We start from the raw sequence: 25,836 nt of genomic DNA on the forward strand, positions 1-25,836 counted from the left end.
TTCTGAGATAATTGTTACAAGATAGGTAACTAAAAGCGTTAGGGGTTTTACTCCTTTTAGCAAATATTTAAAATTTGCTGTTGCAGTCATTAAAGAAAATCAGTGGGCATTTGTTCATTTTGCAGAATCACATCAGGAAGGACGTAGGATTTGTAAATAGAGAAAGTCACACCATATTGCCAGTTGGAATGCTTATCAACTTTGTAAACCCTGGCTACGAGCCCTTTTTATGCTTCCCTGTGCTAACCGCATCTCTCTGGGTATGTCAAAGACATCTTTATACAATTCCTGCAAGCCTTCAAACAGTGTGTAAAGTCCTGCAGTGCTTCCAGAGGAAGGCACTGCAGGTGTCTTTGCACAGATATAAGAGTACTTTGGCCACTGTCTTGTGCACTTGTGTTGCTTCTCAACCCATGGACACACATGCACACGTTTGCCATTCTTGTCCACCCTTCACCAAGTGAAAGCTGACAGGATAAAATGTCTTTTCCCTTTGTCCCCTGCCAGCCTTGTTTCTGTTATACCAGGTGTTCCCTGGATGTGCTCTCAGATGTATTCTAACAAAGTGCTCTCAGTGTGGGTCCTGTAAAACTCGTACCAGCAATTTTACTACAGTATTTTCATTACAAAGGACATCCTGTTTCATAATAATATATTGTATTCATTTTGAAGATGTCCTCACGTCTTACAAGAAGGAATTCTAAAAAGGTGGTTGATGCTGTTAGTTGATACTTTGTTTTCCTTGTAAAGTCAGCATGGTATAAAAAATTCAGTGTAAAAAAATGATTTTAAAAGATAGATGGTGCCTTGATGGTACCTTGTTATTTAGTTAATGTATGCCTTCTGTGATATGGTAGCTGCAGTATATGCTATTTATGTCCCAGAAAATATTCAAAAATAATTGCTGACAAAAGCCACTTCACAGGTTGACTCAGAGGTACTTCTTGTAATCTGAATGTTAATATTCTGGATAGCTAGACAGAGAAAACTATTGATGTAGTTTGAAGATCATATTAGAGACTAGTCAGGATTTAGTTAGAAAGTGGGGATGGAGAAGGATTGAGATACTTGAGTTCTCCCAGTTTCAGTAAAATTTTATTCTTATTGAGCCTATAACACATACAATATATAATTTTCTTGAAAAGTTAAGATTTTTTTGCTAGTCTGTGGGAAATGTTGCCTTTTATATCTAAAGAATTTATGTTTTCTTCAGAAGTAATTTAGAATCACCTTAATTTTACTCTAGAATTCAGTCAGCCCCTGGTTTTACTGTGCAATTCTTGACTGTCATCTGCTTTATTTTCCCCCTTATGCTTAAATCAGTGTTACAAAGAAGCACTGATAAAAACCAGAGGCCTGATTCTTACCTCCCTTACATATGGCCTGTTCCATGTGATCCATGCAGAGGGAGTAGGAGCAGTGTCCACTGAGATCAAACAGTTCCTCCAGCTCAAATTAATGTGTAGATCTTAACTTTCAGTGTTAGTGGAACCGACCAGGACCTCTGTATTTCCAAAAAAACTCATCTTCTTATTGTAGTTGCAACCTTTTGGGGAAGAGAGAAGGGTTAAGAATACAGTGAAACAATATGATGTATTTTCTCAATGTTTGAAAATACAATTACAGTTTTTACAACCAGGAGTTGTGCATTTTATTCTTCCCACATCCACCTGCAAAAATACTGTTACTGTGGCCTGATTTGTCATCATAAACTATTGTGTCATACAGAAGGAAAAAAATTGTTCTTCCCTCTCTGGGTGTGTATTCAGATAACTCAGGCTGTAAACTGGAAAGTTTTTTTTCCATCACCTTCATTGGCCAGACTAGCAAAACTCCACGGGTGTCTGTATCAGCTGCTTTGGAATTGCTTTTGATGTGATTAGGCTACTAATTAACTGTCTCAGTTCTTCTCTCCCGCCTGATGTTTTGTTTTGATTCACTTTGACTCAGAGGAGTCTGCATTCAGTGTATGTTTGTTTTTGTGTTTTGTATAAAATCCCTAATGATAGCTTAGACTGTCTTCTTTTGGTCCTCTTTTGGTTGAGAGTTTCCCTATGTTGACATACATTTTCCTGTTAAATGCATGCATCAGAATTTTTCTTTTAAGAACAGCTGGGACTTTGCAAGGTGTAAATCAGTGTGCAGTCAGGGTGCATATCTATGTGAATATTCATTTAAAGTGTGCTAAGAGTTTTACAGTCTGAAGGAGAATGTGCATAGTTACTTCAAAACCATCAAAAACCATTATAAATGTTTACTACTTGAATTCACCAGATAATAACCTTACAATTAAATTATTGTGCAAAGTCAGTTAAATAACAGCAGAAGTCACTGTATTAAGGCCCACTTTGCAAGGAAACCAACGAAAAGAAGTGTGAAACACGCTAATAGATTATATGCTATAGCAATATATGGCCTTTTTATTGCTTTTCCAAGGCAGCAGATTCATGTGCAGTTATTACTACCTGTATTATCTGCTAGTTTTCTATCAAAAAAGATTCAGTCTATTGAATCATTAATCTAATATTTATCATTCTTATTGAAAATCCACTAGTGTTAGCACTTTATAAAATATTGACTTAAATCTACTGGTTTTGCTAAAGATTAAAAACATATTAACCTGAAAAGCATGGTATTTCTTAGGACATTTTGAAACTACTCATTGTAGATGTTTGAAACGACAATTTTTCTGCGTTGTCTGAGGAATGATTTTTTTCTTAAATCTTTAACATATAGTAAGTGACCAGTACCATCCTGATTTGATGATGCTGAATGTTCATCCAACACACATTTGAAATTTTGATGTGTGTTGCATTAGTTAGTGAATATCAAGAATAACATTTTTGCTCATACATAGAGTGTAAAATGGGATCTTTTGTAGCAGCACACGGCCTGTTTAGAATGATATAACAGGCGCTGAATGTTCACATATCAAACAAAATGCCATCTTTCTGTAGAAAAGAGGTGTCAAAAAGTTTCTTTGTACCTTTAACGCATGTGATTATGTAGTACAAAATGCAGAGTTTGTAAAATTTCTTGAATATACAGGCAAAAAATGAATAATTCAAAACAACTCATAAGTTCTACATTCTATTGTATCTTTTATAACGCAGGCAGAAGATAGCATTGTGTTCCCAGTAGAGCTGAATTTGCACAAGTTACACCTCGGAAAATGCCAGATGGTCTATGGTCTACTTTTGAGAGCTGTCACATATGTAAAGATTTGAAAAAAGAAAGACAGCTGAATGAGAGCAGTGGATCATTAAAGAGAGAGTGAGAGTCCCTGGGTATCACTGTGTTTTAAGAAGCATTGTGTCGTTCTCCATATTACACCTTTTTTTTTTTTTTTTTTTTTTTTAAGACATACACAACCTTTAAAAAATAAGGTAAAAATATTTCTGTACTAAACTGAGTAGTTGTGGTTTAATCTCGGAACTGTCAATTGCTTTTGTTCTTTATGCTAGAATGCGGTCATATGGTTCCTAATTGGTTTCAAGTGTGTTTTAACCATAAGATTCAAGTCTCCCTAGTGCAAAATTATCAATAAAGTTAAAATAAATTTAAATTGAGATAACTAATCCATTTGGGGTTTTATTCCATTTTGATTTGACCTGCGTATCACAAGTGAATACTGTAAAGCCAGTCAGCTAAAAAGTTGTATGTTAATGCTAAAAGATGCAAGTAAGAGTACTTTGGGAGCAGGATTACTTAATAAAAAATTAAAATAATTAAAAAAATATAGAAAAGTCCCTAAACCATTAGTAAAAATAATAATAAAATCAAAAACCTGTAACTGTTCAGATTTCCAAGACTTTCCATTTATCCACAGTTTGACAGAAACACACCTAATTTTAAAGAATGAATTTTGGATATTTTGTCAAGTCACTGTATTGTAGCAAAGCCCCTAAAATATACAAACAATTTGTAAGCTGCCACCACCAATTTAACTGGCTTAGCAAAAGGTCATAGATGTCAGTTTTATAAACTGACATTCAGACATAGAGAATTTTTAGAAAAGTCTATTGCTTGTGTTTATTGAGGGAGGTTAACTGCTCCCCAGCAATTCTAGTTCATTGGTACAACTGCACTCCACAGTAGAATCATAGGCAATGCAAGGTGAGGAAACATTACACGACAGTGTGAAAAACACTGTTCCTTAATTACAAAATTTACATTTAAGTGGGATAATGAAGATAAAACTATGGGGTGCTGTAGACATAAACACTGAGTTTTAGAGAGTAAATTTTCATTTCTGATATTGGCAAAGATTTATGACTATTTTGCACATACATGGAAAGAGAATCTACACAAAGGGTTCCTGGTAGTATACTTTTAATAATATTTATTCAAATAGGAGAAAACTCCATAAAAATTTGGTTTGGGACATTTATGAGAGTTTGGAAATGTTAACCAAATATATAGTGATGCCTTAAGTTTTAGCTTTCATATTTTCCAGATTCTGTACTGCATTAGTGTATAACTGTGAACCTCATATAAAGTGTTTAGCAAGTTCTCTTCACAGTTTAGTGAGGCAAAACAATCCTTTTCCAGCCTGAGAACCAAGGACACCATTGCAGCTTCAGGCCCAAAAAGTATAAACAACAGGGAACTGAGGACCAATCTGGGAGGATGGAACTGCATAACCTGAAGCTGTAATTGGACAATTAACCCCAATATGTAAATGGAACAGAATTTATAAAAGTGTGAAAAGGTGTGACCCATGGTCCATCTTGGGTGGAGTCTCGGCCAGGCTCTGGTACTGCCCAAAGTGTGTCCTTTGAAGGCCTTTTAATAAACACCTACTTTATTCCTTTAACACTGTCTAGCCTCTGTTCTAGGTAGCCTCTCAAGGCATAAATAGCACAAATTGAATTCCAAAGTGAAGAAAGTGCCTTTCTTATGCTTCTGTTCATAGATTTTACAAACACTAATGCAAAATTGAAGGAGGAGCAGTTTCAGAGTTGTCAATAAAAAAGCCTTTGGGTACCAGTTACTTCAGGTCTCAGATAGTGTGCTCCTGTTTTGTTGGCTTGGAGGTTTCTGAGCAGTTACTACTGGTAATGGAAAGGAATGATCTTTGATCTTTGTATTCCCTGTAATATCTTTGGGGAGTCTAAAACATGTCTGTTTCCCCCAGCCCTCTCTTTCTTTCCTGCAACAGAAAATTATCACTTTGGTCAAGTAGGTTCAAGCAGGGTTACTCTGACCTAGATAAATGTGGGCAGTCAAGGCTATCTTCTGAAAACATTAGTGGCAGTGTCTGAAATATCAAGTGGCAAGAAAAGCATGAACCAGTTCATATTTAAGCTATTATGAAAAAGAATCCTTTGTTACCTGTGAGCGTGACCAGAACATAAAGTTTAAGATTTGTGTGAAGTTTAATCTGGAAAAGTTTATGATCATGGAGAAAGCAATATGAGAGCGGTGTTAGTGTTCTGGATAAAAGGAAAGCATTGTGGGTTTGTTTAGGCAAATTTAGAACTGAGTCCTTTTAGAGACCATCTTGGTCTGTTTGCCCCAGTAGTATTGGAAAATCTGTTAACTTGTACCTGAAGTGATCAGTAGAGTAGCTTCTTTTGGAACAAGCTGCTTATAATTATCTGTGTATATTTTTACCTTGATACTGTGAAATCATCAGAAAATGGATATGAATCATCTGAAAAGAGAATGAACTGCAACACTTTTTTCCTTACTGCTGGCACTAATTCCTCGTCCATTGGGTATCTAATAGAATCTGGACTTCTTCTTTGACATAACATTTTTAAATAGGTGAAGATTGGACTGTCTGGAAACCTCTTCATTTCCAAGCATGGTGCAGCAGTGTTTTGATTAGGAGAGATGATTGGGCTGATGCTTTTTGATTGTGAAATCTTGTTGTGTTACTATGTTTATAGTTTAATTAGTTTTCCCCCATGAAATCTGCATTATTTTTTCTAAATAAGAGTTGTTACATTGAAACCACTTTTCTTTATTACAAAACTTTACATTAAAAAGTTGTGCATATTTTCTTTAGTTACAGACTAAAGAATACATAGGAAAATCCCTTTTCCATGTTACAAATATTCTCTTTTTTGATACACTAGCTCAACACAAAATGGCCAAGTTTCATACTTACTCACTAGGATGAGTTTATAGCATGTACTCTTGGAGACTTAGCCAGGTCACTGCAGATTCTTGCCTTGACAGGGTTTTTCTTTTTATTCCTTTGACCATTTAAATGTTTTCATTAAATTCCGAACTGGCCCATTACAGACATTTCTTAACTTGTGATTCTGAGTTGAAAAATGCAGAGGCGGGGGGGACTCTGGCTTGCCACAGCTCTGTGGTGTTTGAATGCATGTTCTTTCTGTCTTTCTGGTTACCTCTTCCACAGAACCAGATCTTGGTTGGTTTTGTACTTCTCTGTAATCCATGAGCTCTATGAATTGAAGCTCAAACTTGTTAGTTACCTGGATATTCCTGTTCTTCTACAATATACTGGGTGGCTGAGTGTCAGGGGACCCCTACCACGTCACTCAGGTTATTTTCTGAAGGCTGGCAGCCTGCATCTTAGCCCATTACTGTGGTCTGTATGTTTACGCCTACCCTTTTTCTCTCATTTGGGTGTATTTCACACGTTATTAATTTGATTACATCAATACAAATTTATCTCAGTTTTGCTACATTCCTTCCCAATCTTGACTTTTTCCTTTTCTTCAAGTTGCTTGCATTATTCTCTCTGTGTAGTTCATAGAGCTTTGCAAGCCTTTCCTTGCATTGTCAAATGGACAATCTAGGTCTCACACAGACGTGACATGCTTTTTGAATACCTAATAATTATTTTTAATCTAGAGATATTTTTTGATTTATTGTCTTGATGGGGAATGTTAACTTGTCAGTCTGTTTTTAGATCAATAACAGCAAGGAAAGTTGCATTCCCAGTCTAGCCTAAAGTGGTCAGTTATCAATTTGCAATTTAAATTAACCCTTTCTTTCTTGTTCTTTAAGCACAACCTCAACGTTTGCCTCAGCCAAATGCTTCAGCACTGGAAAGGAGTGAGGAAGAAAATGGCAAAATCCAAAATGGCCATGTGGGTCTGAGTAATGGAAGTGGAATTCACAATGGGGTCAAGCATATGCCTGCAGACAACAGAAAGCTTTCGTCTCCTGTTTCAGAAAAAATGCACAGAAAAATTCAATCCACCTTGTCTGTCAACAGCAACAGCAGCAAGAAGAGTAAAATAAGCTCTGTGTTTTCTCAAAAGCCAGGTACCTCACCAGAAGGTAAGCTGATATTCTTACTAAAAAAACCAAACTGAATAAAGACTAACCAAACCTCAGTAAAATTTATACAATCAACTGAAAATAATTGAAGAGTGTGACTCATACTCCAGAAGCAAACAGAACTTATTAAGATAAAAGACATGCTTCTTTCCCAAAGGAAAATATTAAGTATTTGAAGGAAAGGGAAGGAATGGGAGAGTTCTTGCTTTCGACATTTGGTCAACATGATCTGATAATGTTTTAGTCTCTGTACTTAGTATCCTGAACTGATAGAAATTCCTGTCAACATTGTCACACTTACATCAGAAAAAAACCCATTAAAGTACTACTAATTTGAGTCATAGTAAATATTTAAATCCAGTAATGGCAGGCTCCGGGAGGGTAGACTTTGCTTTTGAAATGTTCTGTTAGCTGATATCCTGACTAGCTGTGAGGTCTAAACACTAGATAATAAAACAGTGACCTGTGCTTCAGTGTTCAGTGTGCCTTATGTTATATTTAGGATGTAGATAATGCACATGAAAAAGCTTCATACTCCTGCATAACTTAAATAAGCAAAAGTAAATAATTTCTCCCGTGTTTTAGCTGTGTCTCTGTGCTCTCACTTCTTGAATTTACACTTAAGGTTCCAGAGTTCCTGAGCTTCTCAATCCACTACCTTCCCATTAGTACTAATATACTCAATGGACTTTGCTATGGCCCTTAATGAGAGCAGTGTAGAGACACTAGAAATTTTATGGGTTTGAGGCAGGCACAGATGTTACTGGTTAAGAAAAAACACCTCTGGAGGGAGGGGACAGACACAGACTCCTAGAGAAACAGGAGATGGTAGTGTTCAGTGAAATGGGGAAGATTCTCAGCCTAGATGAAAGGATGAGGGATCAGAAGGACCACATGTAGTGCCCTGAATGAAGCCTGATATCAGTGGAGTGACTCCTTTTGGCTTCAACTACTTTAGTCAAACTTAGTGAATCTGTGTAGTAATATCAACAACAGCTTCAGTCAGACCCTTCCATGGGCTGGTCCCCCTGGCTGTGTTTATTTTCATGTCTGTTTTCAAGAATCTACTGTTACTTTTCTGTTGCACTTTTAGTCCTCTAACATTTCTTTCCAAAATCACAACTTCATACTTCCTGTGTTCCCTTTTCTGTTATGTGAAATATCCTTATATCATTCTCCTTAGTGCATTTTGAAAAGACTGTATCTTAAGAATCCTAGATAGATACAGTCTATCTATCATTCATCTGTTCATGTGACTGAAACAAAGTGCAGGCCTCTGAATTTAAGAAATCCAATCTCCAAAGAAAAAAAAACAAACTGTTGTTTCAGAGGCAGTGCCTATCCTGTTCATTCCCCTATACAATTAATTATGGCAAACATTTCCTTTATTCTTCTAAAATTATCCTGTAACAAAAACAGTTGTTGGGGTTTTTTTCCCGTTTAATAACTGAATATAATTACATCAAATTAAAAAGTGATTGAGGAGAAAATTATTATTTTCTTAGGTTTAGCTCTAAATTCTAATGTCTGATTTTAATGTCCAACACAATTGTGTTAGTTGCCGTCATACAATATTTTTATATGCAGTAGAAATTTTGTTATCCTTAAAGGCATCTCTCATTAGAATATAGATCATTAAATAGTGTTGTCACATTGTATAACTTGCATTCTTTCAAAGCAGAGAAATAGAGGATAGTCCTTATTGTCACACGCAATTTCACAGGTCACCTAAAAGCTAAGGTTAAATAAAGTCAACACTGTACATCTGGCATTGAAATGTCCTTTTGAATGTAAGAACTTGGATATATGCTCTGAGTAGCTTGTCCCATTCTGCAAATGTCTGCAGCTCTAACTTTTCTGTTACTCAGTCTGAGCAAAGCCCAGGTTTTATTGTGCAATGATTAATGTCTGGTGTATTGGAATATGCCCATAAGGGAATATTTTTTTTAAAAGTGATTTTCTGGTTTTGAAATTTATTTTGCTTTACAGTTCTCTGACAGGCATGTTTTATATTTGTGTAAACACATCTGCATGCACACATATACAGGCTTTCTGACAGCTTCTTCAGTTTTTCAGTAAGGTACCCTATGGGGCTACATGACAGAACGATAAATTATAAGTAGTATTCTTATCAAGCTGTTACCTCTCAGGAAGTATTAATATATACTTCATTTATTCTATCATCCCAGTTTTTTAGAAGATGCACAATCAGAAAGTCTGGCAACAGTCAATTGAAATATTTAAATTAACACAAAGAAGAGTTCACTATTTAAAGGAAAAATGATTTATTGATAGCTAAAAATAATTGTGTTATAACATGACTACATGTCATGTTAACCCCTTATGACTACTTCTGGAAGACTGGATTACAAAAACCTGATATAATTAGCCCAGTTACTTGTTTAAAGGACTGTAATTGTATTTAAATCAGGAATATATGTATATCTATATATGGATATGCTTGATAAATAAATCTAATTATACTACGCCAGAAGAGTATATTATTAATTTCAGTGACTGAGGATTGCATAGACATTCTTTCAAAATGGTATACACAGTTTAATTTGAACCTAACTTTTGCAGCTTCTTTGTATAATTTTTGGGCAAAGAGGCATTTTTCTGAGAAGTTGCCTCTTCTGATTCACTGAATTTCTGTAGAGGCTATTGTCAGAGCTTCCAGGAAGATGGAAAAGATACAAAGCTATTGAAAATTATTTGTGACATTGCTGAACTACTTGGCTTTGCTTTAACTTGTACCATGCTAACCTCATATGCCACTGGTTACTGCTGAAGAGTTGCTGGGTTTGAATTTACTTGAAGGTGTGTGTTTGTATTCAGGCACATATATGTATAGTGTAATAATATAACTTCTAGGCAGTTTTTAAAATGGTCTTCTGGAGAAAGAGACAGAGTATATTTCTTTTGTACTTTGAGTAATAAATCACCTAAATTAACTCACCTGCCTAGTTTACTGTAGCATCCAGAAAATTTTAGTAGAAAGAAGTAAGGTAAACTTGTACACTTTCAGATGTTTCAATTCACTTTGATTTTGCTATTCCTTATGTAGTACCTTGGATTTTATTCTTTAACTGCTAACCTTGTTTGGTTTTTTAAACCTGAAAATACACACCCTGTATTTTTACTTCAGCTGCCTTGTCTTCCTCCTTGAGTGTTTTGATCTGTTGTCAGTCAGGAGACTAATGAAATTAAGTGAAGGAAGGTGGCCAGAGAAAAGGAATCCATTATGTCCTCAGAAGGAAGACAAGCAAAAATTTTGTCTGTCAAACTGAGTTTAAGCTATAGGAAAGACAAAATATTTTTCATTTTTATCCTTCCCAAAAGCTGCATTCTTCTTGATTCTTCTTAAAAGACAAGATGTGAATATTTCTGGAGCACCATACTTGGTTGTAATGCAAAGTTTGTCCTGATCTAGTACTTTGTCCTAGAATATTGTATCTGTTGACAGAACAGAAAGCCTGGAAGGGCTTCAAGCAGGATAGAATCAAGAAACCTGATGGGCAGGATGCCCCCCATCCTGCACAAGAGCATATTTGGGCTCGTGCTTATTTGAAATGTAGCATGCTGCTTCATACTGCAGACTTCAGTATATATACTAAAAAGCTAAATGAAGTTCAGTATTACTTTACCCTGGCTAGCACATCTGCCTGTGAAGGTTGGTGCTGCTCCTGTTGGTCTCCAAAGTACTAGGCAGTCCTAACACAAGCTATGAAACCTCCCAGTCTGCCACCCCTCAAAAATTCACCCACCACAGTTAAGAACTCTTTTATTAATTGTTCCAGCTGAAAACTCCACTTGTGCTGTGGGTCATATCTTGTGAGCTTTTGGAGCTGAATTTGTGTAGGGAATGCTTAAATTGTAACAGATATTTTCATAGCAGTGGTATAAAAGCTTTAAAAACTACTTTTTAAGTGAGTCTGTAGTATATGTGACCATGTCAGCATTCCAGAATGTGCTGGTTAGAAACACTTTCACATCCAGTGAGACTTAGGAGGTTGTGAGTGCAGTCACCAGTTCTGCTTTTCCTCCACATCTATTATTAATCCATATTGTCCCTGAAGAAATCTTACTCAGCTCCATAACTTACACTACAAAAAACCAAAGGAATTATGAAATAGTTGGAGTGTCACTCCTAAAAAGCAGTTTTTAAACACTGTTTCAGTTTTAAAGATTTTTCAAAGGGACTGGATAGGTTTCAGTGAATATTGGGAATAAAAAAATTTTTAGCTCAAAGAAATTTTAATAATATTTTGAATTATTGATGCCAGAGGTGTCACAGTACTTCCAAAATTCTGGGTGGTAGGCCACTAGCAAAGAGAATTGTAACTATTTTGCACCCATTTGTTATAAGCAGTGGAGAAAAACACCTTGGAAACATAAAAAAGCTATTGTAAATGAGTAAAAAGGAAGACAGTCTAGTTGCTGTGTTCAGATGCAGAGTATCCAGAGCCCTGATGCGGATCCAGATGCAGACCTTTCCAGAGAGGCTTACAGAAGTGAGGAGGTCTAAAGGAGACAGCAATGAGGCAGCAGAACAGTAGATCTAGATGTCAGGAAATGAAGACAGATGAGTAACTGAATACACACATATGTGTATCAGAGTGGTGGAAGGGAAGTAATAATGACATGCAGTTGGAGGAGGAAAGGAAAGTTGGGCAGGGGAAGGATGGAAGAAGAATCTAATTAAGGGAGTGAGGGGCCAAGGTAGGTGCTTATTATTTTCTTAAAACCAAACCAAGTTTTCCTACCAAGTCCTTATGAAGCTTGATGTTATACATTTTTTGAATCAGAGCAATAATTTATGAAAAGTTAAGGATGGAGAGAGAGAATACAGATTTTTATTTCTTTTTGGTATGAAGCTCTCACTTCTGGTCAAGTTGTTGTGACCTCAGAAGTTAACTGTGTTTGGCAGAGAAATTCCCACAACTCCAATGCCTCGATAATTTGAGTTTAATGTGGTACTTCACTCAAAAGGCTTTGAGCATACACAATTGCTGTATTCATTTGGAAACAGTAGATTGTTAAACTATGCTGAACAGATCATGAGCCTGCCTCCTGTACGGACAGTGAGATCTTCTTTGTTCTTTCCTTCCCAGGCTCTCTAAATCAGAAAGGCAGTAGAAGGCATCTTCTTTGCAATGGGTTTCTTTCAGGAGAGATCTTTAGGAAGTGTAATAAGGCTAGATGCAGAAGTGAGCTAGATAAGGAAAGCCTGCAGCATGGGGGTGAGACTCTGGGGAAGGACAGCCAGTGCAGAATTGCCACCACATTGAAGTTACCATTCATGCTTTCCCAGAAGCAGAGCCTGAAGCAACCTTCCTCAACTTAATAGACTGTGTTTCTTGTGGTGCTGAGCTTAGAGATGCGATGAACTATTTCACTGAAAGAAAGTGTGGATGTTTTTTTTTAAATCCAGTGTTTAAAATTCAACATTTCAGGGTGCATTTGAACGAGACATCACTCTCCTCCTCCCCCTTCTTTTTAGTAAATGCAACTTCATCTGTTCTAGATTTTGAATCAAAGCATGGGGTTGGTGGACACTATTTAACTCATGCTGCTGACCACATTAATTTATTATAATATCCCAAGTGGTACTGATGGCTTAACTGAAGATGAAGCAAATCCAACAAATAGCCTTTGTGTTAAGCCAGGGTCTTAAGAGCCAGTAGGTGCATATACATGGAAAGTAATGTGTAGTTGTCTTAGCATGCTAGCAGACTTCTATTTGAAGTAGGGGTGTTTTACTTTGGTTTCTATAACTTTATATAGGAAAAATGGTTTCCAGGAAACTGTCCTTTAGTGCACATGATTTGCAATAGGATTGTGTTGAGTTTTTTTTCCTCTTGAGGGACACCACAGCAGCACTAAGTTTTCTTTATATACTGTTCAGTCATTTGTTTGGTATTATTTACTGAAATTCAGTAAAAGTGTGCATCAATAGCCTAACATTGCAGAAGTATCTATTGGCCATCTCTCAACCTGGCTTTTTTTTAAACATACATACACTTCTGAAAGCCATCCCATAGCATTAAGTGGTATTTAGGCAGCTACTTGTTAGTATCCTGCAATCTTTCTACTTCAGCTGAAATTTTGTTATGTTTTAGAAATTGGTTCAAAGTGGATTTGTGTGTGAGCATGAATTGCTAAACAGGGGTCTTTGTTAGACAAGGTTGTATCAGAACACAGTTGTCAATCAGGCAGTGGGCAAATAACATTATCATATGGTCAAATGTGTGTTTTTTAAGAATGCATTTTGAAGAGTGATGTGTTTTAAATATGGTTTACATAACTTTTTTGCACAGAAGTCTTGAAAGGTAATTTACCTGTTTTTCAACAGGATTGAGCGGAAAACATGGCCTGTAACAGAAAGAGGGTCTTTCAACAGCATCTATTTTATAAGGACATAGTCTAGCTAGCACCTAAGGACATAGTCTAGCTAGACCTAACTTGTCTCAGTATTTGCAGTGGTGAGCAGTGGCAATGAAGGCTTCATATTCTAAGGAAGTCTTAGGTATTGGAAATTAGCAGATTTCTTAGTATATCTGTATGTTTGAAATTACTCCTGAGGTTATATCTGTATTGAGGGCTTAGAATACAAGCTTTGATGAAAGTTTCCATGTGTTTAGTGTGATTTGCCTGTTCAGGCAACGTTTTAATTTTCTTGTTCAATAGAGATAATAGGTTTTTATTTTAAATGGTGAAATATCCTTTCTAAGTATGTTTTTTTAAGTATGTTTTCCCCTGTCTTAATAAATGTCAGCCTTTCACTAGAAGTAACCATACTCCATACAACATGTCAGTTTGTTCTTCCAACCTTTGCTTATTTTCCTGTGGACATTTTCCTGGGTGCAGTGATTTTTCTCTGAAGATAGACAGTGGGTCACAGAGGCTGCCCATGAGCCCCGTTGCAGGAGCGGTGGGAGGTGTGACAGCGCGTGTGCCGCTGCTCAGGAATTCTGCTCCCCCCCTGCCCCGGCAGGGCTTTAGGAGCCATGTGCCGGGTGGTTGCTGGCTGGGGCTGTGCCGCTCCGGCTGCGCGCTCATCCCGCGCTGTGCGCTGCCAGCCCGCGCTGCCGGGCTGCGGGACGCCTGTAGCGCCTGCTGGGGCTTCTGTTCAGGGCTCTGCAGGGGCCCTCTGCAGCAAGCCCCTGCTGAAGACCTCAGCTGTCACTTTGATTGTGGGTTTGCCCTTTTTGATTCTCTCTGTGAGACAGCGGAGTGCCTGGAGATTTGTTTTGAGTGGTCTGAACTTGGTGAATATAGTTGGTAAGAAGCTGACCAAGGTCACCATCCTGTAAGTGAGCTTATTTATCACTGTAGACATGAAAAACTTTAATCATATGTGACCTGCCTGCTTGGTATGAAAGCTTTTTGAGTCAGTTTGTGACAGGCTAGTGTCAAACATTACAAAAGTAGCACATAGCAGCCTGCACATGCATTTCTCTGTGCATTTTTCAGTTCATCTTCTGCATTTCCTGTACAGTTTTGATGGTTGATAGTTCTCTTCAAAATCTGTTTTTTAAGTAGAGCTGCACCTTTTCATAGAAACGAAAAGGAAGTTATACAAGGAAAATTTAAATAAAATAAATGTGTATTTCAATATTTGAAAGAAATTAGATACCATAGTAATATCTGTATGCAGAAGTTTTAGAAGAAAAAAGTGGTGTGCACGTGCCAGTGTTTAAAGACATAGACAAACATTAAAATAGTTTTATTTTTATATTGTTTCTTTTCCTTAAATGAGTGTAGCTGTTATAACTGGGGTGAATTAGAAATGGAGACTTCTCGGCTTTTATAACAGTGTGTAAACAGTTTGAAGGGATCTTAGGCCTATTTCTTGTCTGGATCTTGTCTGTGGTAATATTTAAACCTCAGTTAAAGTAGATGTTACATGTACTGTATCCACTTTATGGTTAAATCAGCACATGGTTGGGTGTGTGTGTGTATGATATAAAGCAGCAAAAACTTGAGCATGCTGGTTGGGTTCTGTTTGCCTTGGCATTGTTTAAGTTTTGATGAAGTTCCCTAAGAAATTTGTGCCTTTTGGGGATGTGCCAAAGGATTAAGGGAACACCTTCACTTGCATTGGTTTTAAAAAGTGTCAGATGGGATGCCCCTTTTAACTTCAGGTCTAATTTTCATTCCAGACAAAATGAAAGAATAATTGAAGATAAGCTTGAGTATCAGAAAGCTCACCTTTCTTCCCCAGACATGAGTTGGTCTAATAAAATGTACTAGCACTGCCTACAGATCAAGACTGTTGTAATTTATGCCATTTAGCATACCTTATGGGAGCTTGGATCTAGTCAACAAATGTGATAGAGTGTTTTGATGAAATCAGAAGCATTTGGTAAAATAACTAAGGTAGATATAGTGGTTTGGAATTTTTTTTTTTAAGTATTCCTCTAGACAGTGTTCGCACTCCGCATCCTCACTGTTAGGTAGTGACAGTCTCTAGTGCAGCATTTCTCAATTAAAGAAAAGTAATATAAGAAAAAAAGTACTATAAGAATTGAAAAACAATGGAAATTTGAGACTGGTGTGGGTTTAGTGTGGAAGTCCTAAGAAAAAGCTTATCTTCATTAATGATTTGCCTATGTGATGCGATGAAACTTAAATACTTCCAAAGAGAGGGAAATCACTTTAATGAAAGCTTAAACCTCAGAAACTTCAGAGTTAACTTACTATCAACAGCAGTGCATCATGAATGTCAAGACTAATGGAGTTCTGTCCACAATAAAGATGTGCCCCTAACTCTTGATTGTTACTATATCTAATGGGAAAAGAAGATTCTAATTCTCAAACAAACAAATAAACAAAAAAGAGCTTAAAGAAATTTTAAGCTGGCACCCGTATAGTGGTATTGCTGTGTCATTTCCTTTTTAGAAAAGACTAGAATATACTCAAGGTTTCCAGAAAACACATTATCAGACATTAAAATCACCAAGTTTACAAATACATAAAATATATTTAGTTCTAGTTTGATTAAAGTGATCCACTCCTCAGTCACCTGAAAAAAAAAAATCAGATTTTTATGGCGTGAGGTTAAAGAGTGGAAGTTAAGTATAGTCTTTATTCTTAATGTTAATCTTAACATCTAATTAATGTTAATTGAATGTTATTCTTAGTTATTAGTTAATTGTAAGGTTTAGAATAATATGTAATTTTAAATAGTCTCCTTGGTCTTATAAGCAGGAAAAAATTACTGGAGTGTCTTGTGCAAGCAATGAAATATATTGTAGTGGTCGCCAAGATGGTAATGAAAAACCTATGGTCATCTCTTTTGAAGTGAGCTTTGTATAGCACCTTCATGGCTGTATTCCACTGATCATACCAGCAGTCAGTTTTAGCTGTGTAATGTTTTCTGTGGAACTGACAGGTTGCTGCAGGGATGTAGATACTAGAGAAGAATGAGTTTTGTGTGGCATGGTGGTTTGTTATTACTACAAAAATACAGTGTATCTTTTTCCTATAATTGCATCTGTAGATCAGAAGCCAAGAAATAGGGGTCAAACATGGAAGAAATTGTTCCACCCATTTTATCCAACTGTATTACAGCCCTTTAGAGTCATGATTCTGAATTCACCTAGTTAGGTAGGACTAGGTAACAGCATGCTTTGTCATGTGTTAAATAATTGCTACCTGGATAGCTATTAAAAGTCAATAACATGAAGAACATAAAAGCATGATTATTTCAGGTTTGTCCTTGAAATGTGAATCAAAGTTTATGTTCATTGTGCAAATGAGTGATTGCAAGAATGAAGAGGGCACTAAAGGGTATCTCTGCTTTCTCTCAACTGTTTGTGCAGGTTAAGTAAAATTGTTATATAAAGATTTTTTGAATCAAATATTAGGTTTGCCATCTGGGGAGAAGGAAATAAAAATAAAGAGTAGGTAAATAAATCCTTTTAGTGTTTCAGTCATTGAAAAAGAGATGGAAATAAAGACCCTCTGTAGAGTTTCCATAAAAATACTAATGGCCAAAATTTTTTACTGTGTCTTGGACCATTTTTCATAGCTTTTACCTTTGAAATGTGTTCATTTAAATCAATGTGGCCTCTTCTTGTAAGTCTTGATTCGGTGGATTTTTTTAGCTTAGGAGGGAAAAGTTCTTTTGTGGGTCCAGAAAATGCTTTCTGAGTACAGTCTCTGTTTTATAACCTATGAACTCTGTTCCTTGCCCATCACTAGAAACGTGTTATAATGTCTGTGAATGTGTATTCCTCTCCCTGCAATTTTACATATCCTTGCATGAAGCAGGCAAGATTTTTTTTGGACATCTTATTTACAATATATATACACACAAAATTTCATTGTGGTGTACTAAAACAAATTTCTAGAACGACATTTGTTGTATTAGCTTCTTCAAGCTGTATTTTAAAGATGTGATATACTAAAACCTTAGTTCCTCAAATATAAAGGTTTCTTAGATAGAACTCTTGGCTTCTTTATCTTTTTCCTTCATATTAAAAGAAAATCTGAAAGGAGATTCTACCTGAGCATATTTAACACCATCACCATGACAACCAGCTAATTAATCGCTATCAGTCTGGCTTTGGTCCTCTTCAGTGGACTGATACTCTCCAGCTTTTTTTCACATATCTTCTGTGTTGTCTATGAAGGTCATTTATTTAGTGACATTATGTCTTTGGGAATAAAAGCTTTTTAATACAAGAAACAGTTTTCTTTAAAGCATGTTAAATGTACCTGTGGTTTCCTCTCAGTTTTGCTTCCTGCACACTAGTAGGGATATTTTAAGGTTAGAGTTTTGGGGCTTTTTCCCTCTTCTTGCTTTTTATGAAATTTACATCTTTTTCGTTTTGGGCATGAGGGTTCTGTTGTACATTGTGACTGTGGCCACATTGCAGTACAGAAATGTCCAAGCTAAGTTTGCATCTAAGTAGTGTAGTAAGTAGGAATGGGCTAAGGGTTCAAGTAGTTCCTTTGCTTCTTGGGACAGATTTGGCTGGTCTGAGCCTCTGTTGCTGCATTGCTGAAGGTATTCATGCTTGCTTGTGTAAGTCACCACTGCAGTATCATACAGTCAGAGTTTCTGCAATGTTAGAGGTATTTGGAATCAATCAACATACCTGTCATGGCTACTGCACAATTTTTAACATTTATAGTTTTGGTTAGAAGGCCTGATAATAGTATTGATGTTGCAAGTAATTGCAAATTTTCCCCTATGACAGCAGTCTTCAGCCTGTGAACTGTGAGAACTTAACCTCTATAGAATGGAATGTCTGTAGGTGCTCAGACCAACTGTCCATATAGCTCAATATTCTGTGGTTCCTAACAGACTCTCATAGAGGATACTTGTAGGGACTTGTTGGACTCGACTGTCCTACAAGAGACAAGAGATAGGGTAAGGTTGTGCAGGATATTTCCCCCAGAACATTTTTCCAGTCTTCACCTGTCTGTGGCTAAAGAGTTCAAAGTTTACAGGCAGTAAAAAGAATGAAAGCTGAAGCTAGGAAATAAATGTATTTCTCCATCCTGAACACATCTTGTATTTTCAATTTTTTGTTTTGTTTCTGAATGATTATTCACTGCCTCTGACAAATTAAATATGTTTATACATATGAATTTATACACATTATGTAAATAGAGTATATCCCTCAATCCCGCAGTCTCCTTTTCACTGGCACATGTTTAGTTCCAATCCTTGTTTTCCTGTCATGTCTCATGGATGTATTATTGTTTGAAGTTATTCCATATATTTACTCTTTGGGTGCCGTACTTTTTGCAGATAGTTTATGGGACACCTTAATTATCTGTGTAATTTAGTAGTACTTCTAAAAGCTGGATATTGATGTTCAGGTATAGTTAAGAGCTCTTGAAGATTCAAATAGTACATTAAAAGAATGGTACTTATTTAGTAGATTTGTGTATTAAAGCAAGAGAAGAATCTGTATTTTGACTGAATATTTTATATATTGTTGAAAGTAAGAAATGCATATAACATGCAGTTAAGCTGGTTTTAACGTGTGCAAAAAACAATAAAGAAAGCAACAGTGTTTAGGCAACTCCTTTATTTTTCTTCACATGTATTGAGCAAACAAAATAGTTTCAGAAAGGTGAGATGAACTGGGAAGGGCTGGAAATGATTTGAGGTATTTCCCTCATTAGTTGTTTTTAAAATTGTTTTTTATCAGTTTGTGTAAGAATGTATAGATGAAGATAATAGATATGGATATTTTACATAATAAATGACTAAGGAGATTGATCTAAGCAGCTCTGAGCAGTTTAGTACTTGGAACTTATATGAAGTGAAGTGGTGTCAGGAAACTTACACAGAATTGGAGATGAGTTGAGCTGCAGAAGTGACCATGAAGATACGAAGATGTTTTTTTTTGTACTAGATTATGTCTACTCCGAACCATTTTCATTCAGCTGCTTACTTGACATTGTGATGTATCTGGATTTAGAATGACATATTAATGATTTTCTCTTTTCTTCTTTGCCTTTTTTTTTATTGTTTTGTTTGCTCCTGACATGCTACTGAACTATTGCACATGAAGATTGCTGTGTTCACTGTATCCTGGCTTGCTTGTTCTGTGAATTTCTCACCCTCTGTAACATTGTTCTGGGACAAGCGTCCTGTGGCATCTGCACGTCGGAAGCGTGCTGCTGTTGCTGTGGGGACGAGGTGGGGGATGACTGTAACTGCCCATGTGACATGGACTGTGGCATCATGGACGCCTGTTGTGAATCTTCAGATTGCTTGGAGATCTGCATGGAATGCTGTGGGATCTGCTTCCCATCGTGAAAATTTATCCCTTTCTATTTTATTCTCTATAAAACTGGAGAGCTTTTCTTTAAGTAAATTTGAAGAAAGACAAGGTAAGATTTTCACACTTGCACTGTTAATTCCCTTTATATAAATATTTTTTTTAAAAAGCAATCCTCAAATCTGTATTCTAATACAAATTGTATAGTTTTGTATGTGAAACTAAAGCTACATTCCAGCTTCCTTTTGGCTTTGCAAATGGAAGAGTTTATTGAAAGTGAATTATAGGCCTGATACTGCAGGCCATATGAAGGCAAAATTCCCATTTGAATCGAGTGATAGGTTTTGGTCAGAGAACAGACTGCAAGGCAAACCTTAAGTATTTGCCTTTACCTACTTTAATGTTTAAACACTCAAATGCCTCCATGCATAACATGCTTTTACAGGCATTCTGAAAATCAAGATATCTCTGTTTCTCTCTCTTTGGGTTGAAAGCAACTTTGCTCTGTTGTTTTAAACTTAATTCAAAAGCCAGAAGTCTTGCACTGGTCTTAATTCAAAAGCCAGAAGTCTTGCTATAGCGGTCGTGTCGGCAATATGTCTTTTGTTTTGAATATCTCATTGATTAGAGAGAAGTTCCTGGTATTTTCCATTGCTGAGATTATCTGACAATCTAAAGTAAAATAAAAGTTTTGCCCTGGGCTAGAAGAGTACCAGGATTTCTTTGTCATCAGTCAAGACAGAATAGACACCTTATCATTTTAGTTCAGTACTATGATTACTTGAAATGCTTTCTCTTAAAAGAGACTTTGGAAATCTGTGTAGACATGAAACACATCCTCAGAGTAACCAACTAATAGACTAACGATACTTCAAAAATTGGCTATTAGAGGAAAATTATTAGAAGTTAACTCAAGAATCTAAACCAGTGCACAAAGTGGTGGCCAGTGGCCACCAGCCAGTGGCCTGATCATGGCTCTTTGTGGCTTTGGAGCCAGTGTTACATAACTTACTGTTTATTTCTTTATGGTGTAGGAAAGACCTACAGAGGGTTGTAGAATTTAAACAGGGCATAAAAACAAATTAAAATTGACTTTATTAAGGAATTCTTTCATATTCTTACATGCAAAAAGCAAGTGAAAAATGTTTATTCTCAGATACATTTTAAATGTTATTTTTAAATAACGGTGTAAAAAAAGATCATATAAAAATATATTATATGCTTTAAAAATAAAAGGACTGGTATTTAAAATATTTGAAAAATACAGTTAGGATCTGTTGGACCTAACTGTATATTCCCTGTTTACACCATTAAGGTTTTCCAAGAAATATCTCTCTTTTGTAATTGTAATTGTCGAACACAAAGAGGTTTGTGGCATTCCCAGATTTAGGGAATCAGTCCACCCATTTTCTTTACCATCTGCTCATTTCTATCCTCCAGGTGTGTAGCTCACAAACTGTTCTTTGTAAACCACCCACATATCTTGATCTCACATACTTAAACTTTCCTGTTTACACTCCAGGTATTCCATTTGTAGAGCATAGATTTGTAGATGTCCTAAATTCAGTTCTTGTTACAGGAGTCATCAATAGCCAATAGCATGTGTGTTGAGTGAATTGGCCATAAGTGTCTCTTTCTACTATAGTGAATTCAGTTTATGCAAATGTGACAAGCTAAAGATCACAGGAGTGTGAAGCTAAGTCGACAAATGGTCTGATATTAACCAAAGCTTCTTCTTGTGAACACTGACTAGTAGTGCCTACTACTGCAAGTTATCACTGAAGCCAAATCCTTAACTCTGCTAGGGAGCTGGGAAGTGTTACATTTTGCCTTAGCATATGCAATATTGTGGTGTATTCTGATGCAATGCAGATTCACCCTCAGAGGGTTTCCTAATCTGTTTTTTTGATAGTTACTACAAGTATTATTCTTATTATGTTTTTTTTTCTTTCTGTATATTGGGCTAGATTCTGATCTGTATTCCATAAACTAAGTGCATTCCCATTCATGTCAGAATTTTTTATTGGTTAAATTCCAGTTAGAGAGCACAAAAATATTATGGTAATAGGCAGGCTAATAAGGAATAATATAGTTAAATTGATAAATTCCCAGTGCTCAGAATCAGGCTCATGGGGCTCAATTATGACTCCTAAAAGGCTGAACCACATTGGGAAGGGGGAAGAGGTGCCTTGGTTGAGTGGCATTGCCTGGAGGCATTTTGTCTTTGTAAGGCATAATGCCTCTGGGGAAATTGGGGGCATCACAGTGAGCATTGGGACTCAATGCACCTTGGAAAAAGTCTAGACAGTACTTTGTCCATTGTAGGTGTGTGGTTGACACCGTGGTTGTGGGAACATGTTCTCTGGGGCTAGACAGCACCATGAACTGTCTTTCCTCATGTCCTTCTGGTCACAGAGGTGAATTAGGGCTGTTTCTTGTCTGATTGTGCTTTTGGGACAGGGAAGAGGACTCCTTGTCTCTTGTGCTGCCCCAATATATCCATGCCCTGCTGGAACAGGTCCAGTTCTGTGCTTGGAAAATGCACATTTGTTATCATGCTTTTAGTGAATGCTAGATTTTACTAAAAATTACTTTTACCACAGATTGATGTGGTTAAAAAAAAAAAATACCAATCTAGGGAGTTATTTTCCTGTGTAAAAGTTATCTTCAGAGTTTGTCCTGCACAAGGCCTTGTTTCTACTTACTGGAACTTAGTGGGTTTTTGATTTATTGAAATTATAAAAGCAATAATTATGAGAACTTTGTTCATGCATATGTGTATATACTTTTTCTCACACACCTGGATATGCACACACAGATATGTCTTTTCCCACTTTTTTTGTGAAATACAAGGAAGTGAAAATAGTGTTATTACAGACAATTGAAAAAAATAAAAAATTGTGTATTTTGTTTGACATTTAAATGTAATCTGCTGCTGTTTTCATAGAGATATTAGCACTTTTGAAAAATGTATCTTTGTAGCAGAGAATATTAGCATGTAGTTTAAGGAATTCCTTTCAATATTTACATCCTTAAATTCTGTTTTGTAATTTTCACTCTATAATCAGTCTTGTAAGCACCTTGTGTAATAAAAAAAAACAGAATCAGAAATCAAATGTGAAAATAGAGTTTAAATAAAATGAAAACATTAGAATTTAATTGTCTATTTTATAATAGTACTTGTGAACTTGTACAGTGTTTATTCTGCAAACTGGCCCATTTGAAAGACATGATGTTTGTACTTTATATCAATTGGATGTGCTACTTGCAAACACTATTTTGAAATAAAGATCTTTATTTTGAAACTTTTGGATATCACTCTTTAGTAGTCTTGCCTTGTTACTCCTCTGAAGAATAATTTAATGTCTTTTTGTGTTTTTTCTTCTACTTTAACCCTTGGGTAACTTGCACAGAGGGTGAATCGGTGTACAAGTTGTCTTACAGGTGGAGCTGAGCCAGCTCAGGCACTAGAAGCTGTGCTAACATGAAGCCTCCAGCAGTAAAAAAGTTTGTCAGTAAGAGGGAAAGTTCATTCCTTGGTGAAATTGGATTAATTAGGTGAAATTACGGTAATGATTAAATTTTATCAAAATGAAAGTTATTTTAATACATCCATTGCAAGTCTTCAGTTTACTAAAAACAAGCTGAACTAGGAGTGCAATTGGCTCTTAGTATTCATATTATTTTTTTTTATGTCAGCTTAAGCTGAGTGTGAACATCTTATAATACTTTAAAACTGCAGAAACTGCATGTCTGCAGTCTTTTGCACTAATTTTTCTACATCTATACCACCATAGAGGGTCAAAAAAACTTGCTTCTCTGGCCATTACAGAGAAAAGATGATAAAACTGGCAGAAATGGTGTTTGAGTGTGTATCATGAAGTCTTGCATTGAGACTGTGCACCAAAATAATTGTTTTAGTAAAAGAACTTATAAACGCATAGAAAAAATAGCATCATTTGACACCTATTTTAGTTGGTCTAGCCAGTATCTATAATATATAAGATTTGTAGAAAAAAATGGCTCCTGAAGAAGGATCAGGAACATCCAGGAGTTTTGGATTGATTAATGGCTCTATTTCAGTCATAGTTCTCATGTTAAGAATTGTATGTTGACTTAGATGAATCACTGATTTTATAATATTCTAAAAGAGAAAATTTCCTGAGTTCTTCCCACACTTGGACTTTTTTTACATTATCTTAATGGTTGCAATATTTGGTGTATATTCTTGGAGGGCAGTGCCAATTGTATTGATGTATCTCCATGTTAAAGCTTTTATTGTCTTCAGTCTTGTAACTTTCTAAAAGGAAACAGATCATAGAATGAATGATGTATCTGAAATCTTACTCTTGGCACCAAAATTAAGTTAAACATTAGAGAAATATCTCCCTAGTGTCTTGTCTTAGTGTTTGAGTGCCTACACCACATACTGGAAAACTGGACAAACTGTTGATGGTAACAGTAGTAGCTCTAGAATCCGACAGACATTAATCTTGCATTTTCTCTTACCTTCCATACCTTCTGCCAGCTCTTAGCACTTCCAAAGAAAGCAGGAAGACCTTAACTTAATTTTAACACTGAAAGAAGTTCAGTAAAAATAATATGCTGCACTCACTTCCAAGGTGCACTTGTTGACTGTGCTCAATGCACTTGAATGTGAAGCTGATTGCTTGTACAAAGTTTAGCCTACTCTTAAACACTTGCTGATGCTATTTACCAGTGATTTGGTGCTAGTGTCATAAAAGGATGGGTTTTCTCACCTTTCGAAATCTTTAATATGATGGGTTTTTTTCTACTATAGTTGGAAAGAGAACATTCTCTGAATTATCAGTCTGCAAAACAGGCAGATGTTTAATTAGATGTTCTTAATGTCTTTATGGTTTTTAATCATAGGTTCATAGAAGGGCTTGAGCTGGGAGGGACCTTAAGCATCATCTGATTCCAACCTGCTTGCCATGGGCAAGGACATCTTCAACTAGATCATGTTGCTCAGAGCCCCATCCAACCAGGCTTTCAACACTTCCAGGGGTGGGGCATCCACAACTTCTCTGGACAACCTGTTTTCATGCCTCATCACCCTCACATTGGGAATTGCTTCCCAATATCTAATCTAAACCTCCCCTCTTTCAGCTTAAAGCCCATTCCCTTTCATCTTATGACTACATGACCTTGTAAATAGTCTCTCTCCATTTGCCTTTTAGGCTCCCTTCAGGTAACTGGAAGACTGCAGTTAGGCCACCCAAAAGCTCCTTTTTTCAGGCTGAACAATTCCAATTCTCCTATCAGTTCAGCACACTTCATAAAACACTGTGTACAATCTTGTTTTCTTATTTTATGTACGCATATTATAGCATTTGTTAGTACATTTCCATTCAGTACTCATAAAAAGGGAATGTAAGACTGTATAATACCTTTGATACATTTTATAGTGCCCTACTGATTTTTATTCTGGTATGCGTATGCTATTTTAACTGACAAAGTACTCCACTGTAATTGGGGCTCTTTATATCATCTCAGTAGGGTATGTAATTGGTGCCCAAGCACTACACAATTCCTCTTCAATCAGTGATGTAGGATTCAGAAATTTGTCTCATCTCCAAGTTGCACAAAGTGACCACACTGTGAATATGCTGTACTCCAATATATTTCATGTTACACTCCTACTTTTTGAGGCACCAGATTCACAGTGCCTACCTTTTTTTCCTTAGCTTTTTTTGCAAGGTAGTATGTTTGGTTTTGTTTTGCTTTTAAATTTTGGTTCAAAGAGAATGGAAAGGGTCTTCATTATGGAAATCTGGGACAATATCAAGATACATGTTGCATT

The 25,836-nt window shown here is 36.3% G+C and overlaps 1 protein-coding gene across 3 annotated transcripts in view; it reads left to right on the forward strand.

Annotated features, from left to right (window-relative positions):
- The window catches only part of MDFIC (MyoD family inhibitor domain containing), a 52,338-nt gene extending 29,008 nt beyond the window's left edge, over positions 1-23,330 (forward strand). For all 3 annotated transcript variants that reach the window (XM_071423684.1, XM_071423685.1, XM_071423686.1), the window contains exons 4-5: positions 6,988-7,263; positions 19,803-23,330. In XM_071423684.1, coding sequence (XP_071279785.1) covers positions 6,988-7,263; positions 19,803-20,050 — 524 coding nt within the window. In that variant the 3' untranslated portion in view covers positions 20,051-23,330. The remainder of the gene's footprint in view (positions 1-6,987; positions 7,264-19,802) is intronic.
- The last annotated feature ends 2,506 nt before the right edge of the window (positions 23,331-25,836 follow it).

Source organism: Agelaius tricolor, unplaced genomic scaffold (assembly GCF_023055355.1).
Source record: "Agelaius tricolor isolate 1412-34295 unplaced genomic scaffold, bAgeTri1.0.p SCAF_3, whole genome shotgun sequence".
Classification (NCBI taxonomy): domain Eukaryota; kingdom Metazoa; phylum Chordata; class Aves; order Passeriformes; family Icteridae; genus Agelaius; species Agelaius tricolor.